Genomic DNA, 11678 nt, shown 5'->3' on the forward strand with positions numbered 1-11678 from the left:
CAAATCTATCTCTATCCTTCAGCATGAAACAACAGGAACTGGGATTCATCAGACGAGTCAATGTTTTTCCACCAAAATTGGTGAATACCTGGCCACTCAAGCCACTTCTCATTTGGATTGGAGCTCCGTTGTCATACTGCTGCAGTTTTCTTGACAGACCACAATGACAGGGAGGAGATGTATGTTCTGAGATGCTCCTTTTGCACACAGTTGTTCTATTTCCCTTTTATGTACTCACTTGATATCCCTTTTTCAGCTTAAATTATTTTTTTGAAGCAGTTTAACATGAAGAGGGTGATGGACCTAATGACCATCTACTGTAATAATATTTGTAATTGATGTGTAAACCCTCTCTTTGATGGTTTAATGATTTACAGTTGTCTCAAAAATTCATTATGTCTAATATAACATAGCTAAATATCTCATGCATAACGTGAGGTAAGACTACCAGGCTCTGAGAATGCACACATCACCAGCTGATCAAAAGGTCCTCACCACTTTTCTCCCCCATGGAATTCCTGACCACAGCTCCTCTGGGTTTCAAAGCTTTATTTATTCCATAACAATAAATGTAAACATCTATCCATGTAGCCATATTCTTTAACTGATTATTGAAGGCAGAGTCATAAAGAGCCTGTTGTCTTTAAAGGGCACCAGAATGCATCATAACTATGGGGTCTGGAACCTATTCCAGGCAGCATAGGACACGTACACCCTGACTGGAGGCATGTCCATTCAGACCACACATACATACACTATGGGTTATTTAGAGATGCTAATTACATGATTGCACATGTTTGGACTGGGTGAGACTATGTGACACAGGAGGAACATGCTACCTCCTAAAAGAGATGCTAACAGAGAGATAGACATGCTGACTCCATAGAGGGCAGAGGTGGGATTGATGTCAGATATGTAGCTTAACAGTAACCATCCATCCATCCATCCATCATCTAAGCACTTATCATGGTCAGGATCACAGGATATTATAATTTATAATACATGCATAGTGTATACTGTACCTTTATGTGCATATCTCAGCAGCCCTGCAAAGCTATCAGTATTCACATCAACACGTAACAGAAAAACATCATAGCCCTGTCTGCAAACTCACACAACAGGAGTCCAGGGGACATTTACGCCCACTAGCTAAAAAGAACATTAACACACATTGTCATATATCTATCCCTGGAAAGAGGCCCAAGGAACATGGAATTGACTTGTATTCCCTCTGGTGAGTTACATTGCTGGGCATTACTCCCTCTCATTGCTCAGCATCAATGCCTCCTGTCAGCTATGTGCCTACAGACAAACAGCGTCGTGCTCCCAGTGTGTGATAAAGTCTGAGGAGAGAGAAGCAGACACTGACATCTGTGTCCGGCTTTGCATATATAGCATGTATAAAATCATGAGCCACTGGAAAGCCTGAACTGAAATAATAAAAACAATTTAAAAATTAAACAAAAAAAACTTTCTAAAAGAAAATAAATACACATTGATTTTAAAAATGGTTAAACAGTAAAACAAATTGACTTTTTATCTTCATTATTGTCACGTTCGGAGACGGGCGAGTCGGGAAGCAGACGAAGTGCAGCCAGAACGTCAGGTAAACTGAGTTTAATGCACAAAAGACGGACAACACTCTGACACTACAATGCTCGATCTGGGGAACAAGGGGAGATGTGGACTGATATACACAGAACAATGCAAAAGAAACAGGAAACAGCTGGGCACAATCGGGGAAGCACACGTGGATTATGAGGGGGCGTGGCACACACTAGGAGCGGACGGAGCGGATCGTGACAATTATTATCTTTTAATTTTGAACTTATTCAAACGTAATTAATTTACTTTGCCAAATACTACAAACATTATTTTCACAATTCACATGAAATGAATTTTGGTTACTTAAATGTCCAGCAGAGTTTTTGCCCATTCCAACTGTTTGTTGGCGGATGTTCCCTTTTGTCACTGTGGGGCCATATGTCTCAGAACTGGAGAGGACATTAAGATTTGCTTTTCTTGGCAACATGCATAAGTGTCACACAGAGCCGCCTAAATACAAGGATTCCAGAGAACATGCAAACTCCACCGATACCCTGGCATAGGATTCAAACTCAGACCCTGGAAGTGTGAAGCCACAGTGCCTTCTCCTTATGCGGCCCCTTGCTAATGAATAGCAAGAAGTAATTAAATGTCCCAAATATCTCAGACCTGGTGTAGCATGTTTCCTCCAGAGGTTTTTAGCACATAAAGGATGCCTTGTGTTAATTATGTTAGTGTCATGGACCAGGGCAGATTTAGGGCGAAGGCGTGGCATGGTGCAGACTGGGAAGGGGGTGAACGACCCACTTGCGGCTTGCAGGGAAACAGGGGTTTATTAACAAAAACAGAAAACACCAGGAACACTACAAAAAACAAAAAGGACTATGATGGGTCAAAAGCTAAAAGGGATAAACAAAGACTAAGGGGTCAGGGCAGTAAGGGGCAGTAAGGGGCAGGTGGGCAGGTGGGCGGGCAACATACATCATACAATGAAGCACTAAGGGACTGAACTCAGGCAGAGACTTAAATATTAAGGGGTAACAAGACTAACACAGGGCAGGTGAGACTAATTAACAAGGGTTGGGAAAGGAGACCACAGATGAAACTAATAATTAAATCAAGGGACTGGGAGGGGAAAACTAAGAAACTGACAGAAACAAGGAAGCAGAATGCAACACTATGAATGACAGACCGGTAGAAACACAATCAAGGGCACAAAGGCAAAAAAACAAAATCAAAACACAGGAACCTGAAAACTGATTCAATTGAAACACAAGGGAACAAAATCTACAAAAAACAGAGGAGGCGGGATAAAACACATGACAGAGGAGTTCATAGGCAGCTGCATGCTCAACAAGTTTAACCATGCGGCCAACAAGGAGATGGGAAAAACACAAAGACAGACAACAGGAGGGACGGGATGGTCAGCAACGCCTGCTGGCCAAACAGGGAAGGGACACGAAAGACTGGGACAAGAGGAGCTGACCCTGACATGTTAGTACCTGTTGACAAATAAAGTCTTGCCCAATAATTCAGCACAGAGCAGTGGTGAAAAAGACCAAACATGTCTTAAAATTATTTCTCATCTCAGCTAAAAATGGTTTTATCATTTGCAAGGATAAGATCTGCATAAGTGGATGTGTAGTTATAGATGTGGTTTCAAAGTTCTGTGCTCCTGAATAAAGCTAAAATGATGGTAGTTTATCACTCAATTTCATGTGATTATGCACGGAGACCAGTGAAAGCTTAGCGTCTCATCTGTACAAGAAGGAGACAGAACTTAATTTGTTAAAGGAATTGCAAAGAATGACATCCATTGTTTAAAGAATGACAATAATTTTTGTGTTTTTCAGTATTAACAACAGAGTGACACTGCCATCTACAGGAGAGCATGTATTCTCATTGAAGTTTATAATACTCACTGTCAAAGTATATATACTGTACATACATGTAAACAGTATGTATGGCTATGGGTGGGCACGGAGTGGGCAGTGCCAACACAAATGAATCAGTTGCCAAACAAACACATTGGCACAATCCCCCCATCCACAGCTGCCCACCAGTGGACCCCCCAAGTGCTCTGACACGAATGCCAACCTGGGAATGCCCTTGCTGTACACTTGGAGAAGGTTTCTGAATGTGTGCCCCAGCACATACTGTCCCTGTGTGCTACTGCGTGCTAAAAAGTCCCTGTGGGCAGTGCTGAAATGTTATGGGGCTATTTGGTCCCTGTATGAACGGTTTGTGTCCACATCCTTGGCACAAAATAAAAGCCATTCAGAGTGGGTGATGCCCTCTGGCATTGGGTGTGTCTTGTCTCCTCTGCCGTTGATGATTTTCATGGACAGGTCATCAAGGTACAGAAACACCTGGAAGGGTATCCAGTTTGGGGGCCAAATTTGATATCCCTTCTACTTGCAGATAATGTTATGCTTCTGGCCTTATCTGACTAAGACCTCAAACATACACAGGGATGAGAATCAAAGGCTCCAAATTTGAGGTCATATTGCTCTAACTAAAATTATGCCTTAGATAATAAATAATAGTAAAAGTTCTTTACAATTATAATATAAAAAGCAATTTCCAAAAAAAGAACAAAACACCAATTTGGACTCCTGCTCTAAAAAAGATATTGATCACCCATTCCATTCAATAAACAGACATCATTACTGCTATAAGAAAGAAATGGAACTGAGCTGCAAGCTATGTTGCCATGGTAATAGCTGTTGCATGGCTGATAAGACTGTGAACATGTTTTATATCTTATCAATGGAACATTGCAAGAATTAATTTTTAGACTGCATGAAATACTGAAGAGCACTTACTAATTTTTCTTGATAATCATCAAATATTTTGCCCCTATTTTTTCCATCTTACAAACTCCACAATCACAGCATCACTATCAATTGTTCATACCTTATAATATTTTCATTATTCTGAAAAAAAACATTAATAAATTCACTGTAGTATTAGCTATAATATGTGAATATTACGGGGGTGAAATTGCACCCCCTACTGGTCGGTAGAAAATGCTATTTGAACATACATCCATTTTATGAAACCAATCATCCTATTTAGTGTTGTGGGGGAGGGGGAGTCCTGGAACCAATGGGCACAAGGCAGGGACCCACATAGGATGGGATGCCAACCCATGGCACATTCACACCTCTGGGCAGTTTGATAACTCCAATTAGCCTCAGCATGTTCTAGGACTGTGGGGGGAAACCAGAGTACCCAGAGGAAACCCTATGAGGATACAATGGGAATAAGCAAACTCCAGACACATGGAACTCTGGCGGAGGCTTGAACCCAGGTTCCAGAGGCGTGAGGTAACAGTGCAAACCACCACACCACCCCCTATAAATAATACCAAGCTGAAATTAAATTATACTGAAAATGTGTATTTAAAAATAAAGCTCATGTTATTCATTTGTGTAATAATAAGTTACAGTAAATGTGTTTGTTATGTATTTTACAAACTTTTTTTTACCTGGATGAATGATTGACCGTCTCACCTTACACCCCCAAGAGTCGCCTTCGAGCTATAGTATAATGAAAATACCATATGTCAGATGGATTCCAAGCTGCCAAAGTTGAGTGCTTCAGCCTGGTGCTATTATTGGCATAATAGTACTCTGGTACAAAATGAAAAATACAAAAAAGTAAAAAAAGGATGTGTATTTTACATTCTGAAGGCATTACCTATGTTGATATTCATAGAATTTAGATGAGCAAACTTGTTCATATGGAGGGCATCTTCATGGCCACAAATATGTGAAGGCACATTGCCTTCTTTCAGGCTCACTTTCAATGTTCAAGTCTAGACTAAAAACACACCTTTTTAGTTTAGCTTATAGGGACACTAGTTCTAGCTAGCTTCTCACTCCCAGTTAAACCTATAGTGTGAGGTGTAGAGCTGGGTGGGGATCGGTGCCATTGGCTTTGGATAAACTGAATTGACAGTGCTGTCACTCTAGCTTCACAATTGCTTGTGGGATTGGAGTGCTGACATTTCAGGGACTCCCCATGCCTGCATTCCCACCTGCCTCTCCCTCCTACTTATGCTGCCATAGCCATATCTGCCGGAGCATTGCACTTCATATTGCACTCATCTAACTTTTAGCACTGCCTATAGTCTCCCTTACTTTGACTAATTGCATTTATTTCCACCACCTTCTCCTGGGTGGTGCTACCTGGAGCCTTCAATCTATCAAGATGTCCAGCACACCCTGCAACATGTGACGTCGCCACTGCCAATGACGACCGTGCATCCAGCTCGCCGTTCTGCCAGTGTCATCTTCCTTGTACGACCCGCTCCCTGCCTTCTGGCTGCCTGGCGATTGGAGGAAGTGTTGGCACCGGCTTGTCATCTCCCCCCTACTCTGCGTTTGTGTTTCAGACTACACTGTATTTGACTCTCCCTGCCGGCCCCTGGAGGATGGGCTCCCCCTTTGAGTCTGGTCCCTCCCAAGGTTTCTTCCTTCTAGGGAGTTTTTCCTTGCCACTGTCGCCTATGGCTTACTCACTGGGGGCTTTGGGTGGGGATGCTGTAAAGCGCTTTGGGACAATGTAATGTTGTGATAATGCGCTATACAAAAATAAATTTGTTGTTGTTGTTGTTGTTCTTGCAAATTACTCTGTTATATTCTCATGCAACATGTAGGCCTATATAAATAATATGCACCAAGGTGTGTCAGAGATTAGTCCCCAGGTTACAAATCCCTTCCCTAAGTTTGTCTTGAAGTCAAATTTGTATTTGTCGGGAAAAGAATAATATAGTACAAAGTAAAAGTAATAATAATATTAATGATAATAAAAATAATAATAAAGTACTAATAAAAGTAACTACATATAGTACTGCACTGTACCTTGAACCAACAAACTGCTGAAGAAGCACAATGTTTTCACAAGTGTCACAAAGTAATGTGTGCATTCGTTATTACAAGCCATTATATTTAACTTGAATTTTTAGCGCAATAGACATAATGGCAGTCCATAAAGTTCATAAGTATGAACTGTCTGTACGTTGAATAATCTTAACTAGAGGACTGCCTGTATATGCAGACATTTGTATACTAACCTCCAAAATGGTTATAATGAGATTATATTATTGGATTGTCCATAACAAACAACCTGCTCTACAGTGTACCAGCACACCATAGGCAAAAGGTCAATGATTAAGTATAACTGTGTGAAGGGGATAGAAGTAATCCAGCAAACTATAGGCCAATCAGTTTAACTAGCATTACTGGAAAAATAATGGAAGCTATAATCCAAGTGAAAATGGTAGATTACCTGGATGCAAATAACATTCTGAGGGATAGCCAACATGGATTTAGGAGAGGTAGATCCTGTTTAATGGATCTACTTGACTTCTTTGAGGAAGCTACAAGTGAAATTGATCAAAAAAAGGCTGACGATGTAATATACTTAGATTTCCAGAAGGCCTTTGATGTTGTCCCCCACAAACGGCTCTTGCTAAAGCTCGAAGTTGCAGGGATTTTAGGAACTGTGGCAGCTTGGATCGAAAACTGGTTAACTGACAGGAAGCAGCGAGTAGTTATTAGAAGCACAATGTCACAGTGGGCCTGTGTTCATAGTGGGGTACCGCAGGGTTCAATTTTAGGACCACTACTGTTCCTAAATTACATTAATGATATTGACACCAATACATACAGTAAACTGGTTAAATTTCCAGACGACACCAAGGTGGGTGGTGTAGCAGATACTGATCTAGCAGCAGAGAGGCTACAACGGGATCTGGATTTAATTAACGACTGGGCTGATACTTGGCAGACGAAATTTAACACAGATAAATGTAAGGTAATACACGCAGGGAGCAGAAATATAAAGTACAGATATTTTATGGGTTCCACTGAAATAAAGGTAGCTGATTACGAGAAAGATCTCAGTGTGTATGTTGATGCTTCCATGTCCCACTCTCGCCAGTGTGGGGAAGCAATAAAAAAGGCCAATAGAATGTTGGGTTATATCTCTAGGTGTGTGGAGTTTAAGTCAAGGGAGGTGATGTTACATTTATATAATTCCTTGGTAAGACCCCACCTAGAATATTGTGTGCAGGTTTGGTCTTAGAGGAATGTCTTATGAGGAGAGGTTACCTTGCTGAATCTGTTTAGCCTTGAGCAAAGGAGACTAAGGGGGGACATGATCCAGGTCTATAAGATTCTAACAGGTCTGGATGCTGTTCAGCCAAATGGCTATTTCAATATTAGTTTAAATACTAGAACTCGTGGCCATAAGTGGAAATTAGCAGGAGTACATTTTAAAACAAATTTGAGGAAGCACTTCTTTACACAGCATGTAGTTAGAGTATGGAATAGTCTTCCTGCTAGTGTAGCAGAAGCTGAAACCCTGGGTTCCTTTAAATCAGAGCTAGATACTGTAAGATTTTAACAACTCTGAGCTATTAGTTAAGTTCTCCCCAAACGAGCTTCATGGGCCGAATGGCTTCCTCTCGTTTGTAAATTTCTTATGTTCTTATCTTACTTAAGACTGTGTGTATTTGGTAACTGATGAAAATATGGCCAGAACAATCAACCAGTGGTGGTCAGTTGAATTTGATGCATGGAAAGGATCTGTAGGGCAACCCAGATGAGTAGTAATGTTTGTGGGCAAAAACATCTTGCCTTCTTCCAGATTAAATTATTACATTCTGCTGCTGTGCTCCCATCACAGTGCTTATGAGAAACAAATGCTAGTTTCTATTTAGCTGAGAGATGTGACCTTCTTTGTGTCACAGCTGGGAGAAGCTGTGGCTGACAGAGACTTGGACTCCCTCTGTAGCACTAGAGCCAAGACAGAGATTTGTCAAGCTGCTGTGCTAGAGTGGCCTTTTCAGTCGCGTTCCATTCCAGTAGTACATACACCATGAATAGTTAGACTCGACCCTTCCATAAATAGTTAGGGAGGGCTGTGGAAAAGTATAAAAAGCAAGCGAATGAGGGGCAATCACCAGAGTCGCCAGAGGCTGAGGAAGTCCTTTCACCAGCATGTCTGAGAGACACGTGCCCCTCTCGTTCCTGCGTCACCCGAGCTGGGACCCATTCCGGGACTGGCATCATGGAAGCCGCCTCTTTGACCAGTCTTTTGGTATGCCTGCCATCCCCGAGGACTGGCACCAGTGGCCCAGCACGTACTGGCCCGGCTATCTTCGTCCCCAAGTGTCCACCTCTGAGGTAGGGGCTTCTGCTGGTCCTCTCAGCCCCTTCCACCCTGCAAGTAACCCCACAACTCCGCTGCTGTCCCCCTATTCTCGTGTCCTGTCCCGTCAACTCAGCAGTGGCATCTCTGAGGTCAAGCAGTCACAGGACCAGTGGAAAGTTAGCCTGGATGTCAACCACTTTTCCCCTGAGGAACTGGTTGTGAAGACCATGGGTGGGGTGCTGGAGATCACCGGTGAGTATACAGTGTTACTTTTCTTGTATAATCTGAGAGCTGCTTTCAGTGTTCTGCATGCTGTCATGTACTCTGGTTTTCCATGCTGATCTGTGTGCATCTGATCATTACCATGATAAGGTTTTCCTGCTGATTAGAAATGGACCTATTACCACACTGTAAACTTTGTATACAGAAATGGTTTTTATATGATGCAATCATCTGACACCCAGAGACTCTATTTGGGAGGCAGGTGTACCTAATAAGGTTCATAAGCCAGTTGTTCTGCCATTTGGTCTGCATAACCACTGCAAATGCACTGGCGAGAAGGTGGTGACACACTATGCTTTGGTATAGATGTGACTTCACTTCTCTTGCTATCTAACACAATCCTCCTGCATACACTGGGTGTAAAGCGGAGCAATTTAACTGGTAGCCGGCAACTCATTCACTGCTACTGAAAAAGATTTCTGCTGACTGTCAAAAGTCCAACAATTCACTGTTCCTGAAATCCTCTCATATACAGCATGCGAAGTGAATTCATATTGTAATTCATATATAAACCACGTCATACCAATTACCAAACACTGTGTTTAACAACTGTGAAGGTGTAGCAGCTTTAGATGTATACTTACATGGATGGCAGAGAGAAAACAAATCATTGTGCTTTTCAAATGAAAGCTGACACAAATATGGAAACTGAACTAAATATTACACTGCTGGACTATATCATTCTTGTGCTTGAGGTCTCCATGGGGCTCACAGGAGCTTAGTAGAAAAGGACAGAGATTAGCTCAAAGCCTCAGGTGGCAGAGGTCAGTAATGTCACTTCTGATGGGGCCAGTAGTCAAAGCAAACAAAAGCGTTACCAGGGGCTGCATTTCTGCATCAGCTGATGGGACTGTGCAAGAGCCAGTTGGGAGGGACGTTACCCAAAGAGTAGGGAAGCTGGTTGTACACATACACACATATCGATGCTAATCTTGAGTATATTGCATACTGCGCTGATGGCAGCTGTGCCGTTTTACCTTATCTACAGGGAAGCATGAGGAGAGGAGGGATGAGCATGGATTCATTTCCAGATGCTTCACCAGGAAATACACGTAAGTATCTCTCCTAGCCAACCTGGTCCTCAGGAACTCCCAGACAGCCCACATTATTGCTCCCATCCAGTTTTATTTATTTATTCTTACCTCTATTTTACCAGGAAGTCCCACTGAGATTAAAAATCTCCTTTACAAGAGAGACCTGGTCAAGCAACGTTAAAAATACAGCATATACAATATGACATAAAAATCCACACATTAGACAGCCATTGAAACACACTGACCTATAAATTAATCAACTAAAATAAATTTGGCTAATTTTAGGTTGTTCTCCAGATTATTCCATGTCCATGGTTCCAACCATGAGCTGAGAGGAAGCAAAAACATGGACTGTCTTGGGGTACCTGAGGACTAGGTTGAGAAACACTGGGCAAAATTATACAATAAGCCTTTCTTTATGGTTGTTCAAATTAGCATACACAGGGCTTACCTAAGACTAGGAGCATGCTATGAGATTGCCGTCTAAAGCAGTGCACTTCAAAATAGCTATGAGGTAGAAAGACAGATTCCATTCATCTGATGTAAGCTGGAGCTGGAGCCTATCAACAGTACACACATGACTTTATATGGTCATTCAGCTTGAATTGCCTCTGGGGGAGTCTTTGGACCAATACTGACCCCCATTTTTCTTTGGTTAGCTTATCATGTTATTGACAGTCTACACTGGCTGGAAGAACAGTAACCAAGAATGGTTTATTATCCTCTCTTCTGGCGTTAGATTACCCCCTGGCGTTGACGTTGAGAAGGTTGTGTCATCCCTGTCTCCTGAGGGCGTGCTGACTGTGGAAGTGCCTTTACCCAAGCTGGCAATCCAGGCAGCTGAGGTCAACATTCCTGTAACAGTGACCAAGCCCACCATCGAGGAGAAGAAATAGGTGCATCGCATTAAAACTGTCACAGTACTGCCCTCCAAACAGAAATAAATATGGCAGTCAACAAAAGCATACAGAATACATTAGTAGGAGTATCTGTTTCATATAGTCAAAAGCACTACAGCATGTTTTAAGCACTTTTTTAATCTAACTTGTAATTAATCAAACTGACTCTCGCTTTTGACATAGTTTACATTTTTGTGTTCTCTTTGAATGGTTTTTTTCTTGTATTGTTTCTTAAAATGGTAAATAAAAGCCTGCCAAACTGGCCTCAGCCTTCCTATGCCGGTGTCACTTGTGAAACAGAATTGTGTCACTGACTCACACTCCTGCCAAATCTGGGGGCATGTGTATAAATCGTGGGAATAACCCCTAAAGTCGTCATTTTCTGGTTTCTGCTTTTATCCATGCATCCATTTTTTATTAAAGGAATCTAGTTTTGGATACAAGTTTCATACAGATATTGGGGGGAATCCTACTGGTTTAACTGTAATTTAACAAAGTTTGTTAACTTTGAAAAGCCCCCCATCATCGCCGAAGTATACACTCCAGTCTATAATAGTAAAAATATATTTCAAAATTCATATATTAAAATTCACTGTACATGTATGATATGGTGATGAAATGGCAGTCAGTGTCACACAGATAAGATGCTGTTAAATGAAGATCGGGTTGCAGATTTTGATTTTGAAAGAAGCCAGTGAGTCTAGCTGCATGTCTGGAGATTACAGGGGGGGGGGGCTGAGCCTATCCTGTGATG

General features: G+C 41.8%; 1 protein-coding gene across 1 annotated transcript; it reads left to right on the plus strand.

Moving 5' to 3' along the window:
• The first annotated feature begins 8504 nt into the window (after window positions 1-8504).
• LOC111859704 (heat shock protein beta-1-like) lies at window positions 8505-11187 on the plus strand. Its single transcript, XM_023842657.2, has 3 exons — window positions 8505-8961; window positions 9980-10043; window positions 10765-11187. The coding sequence occupies exons 1-3, from the start codon at window positions 8556-8558 to the stop codon at window positions 10919-10921; spliced, it is 627 nt and encodes a 208-aa protein (XP_023698425.1). The 5' UTR covers window positions 8505-8555; the 3' UTR covers window positions 10922-11187.
• The last annotated feature ends 491 nt before the right edge of the window (window positions 11188-11678 follow it).

The sequence above is a fragment of the Paramormyrops kingsleyae genome, chromosome 17, assembly GCF_048594095.1.
Source record: "Paramormyrops kingsleyae isolate MSU_618 chromosome 17, PKINGS_0.4, whole genome shotgun sequence".
NCBI lineage: Eukaryota > Metazoa > Chordata > Actinopteri > Osteoglossiformes > Mormyridae > Paramormyrops > Paramormyrops kingsleyae.

Excerpts from the sequence above, each read along its gene's own strand:
- LOC111859704 (XM_023842657.2), top strand. The coding sequence starts at position 8,556 with ATGTCTGAGAGACACGTGCCCCTCTCGTTCCTGCGTCACCCGAGCTGG. Across the intron at positions 8,962-9,979 it reads TGGGGTGCTGGAGATCACCG|GGAAGCATGAGGAGAGGAGG; the intron begins GTGAGTATACAG and ends CCTTATCTACAG. Across the intron at positions 10,044-10,764 it reads TGCTTCACCAGGAAATACAC|ATTACCCCCTGGCGTTGACG; the intron begins GTAAGTATCTCT and ends TTCTGGCGTTAG.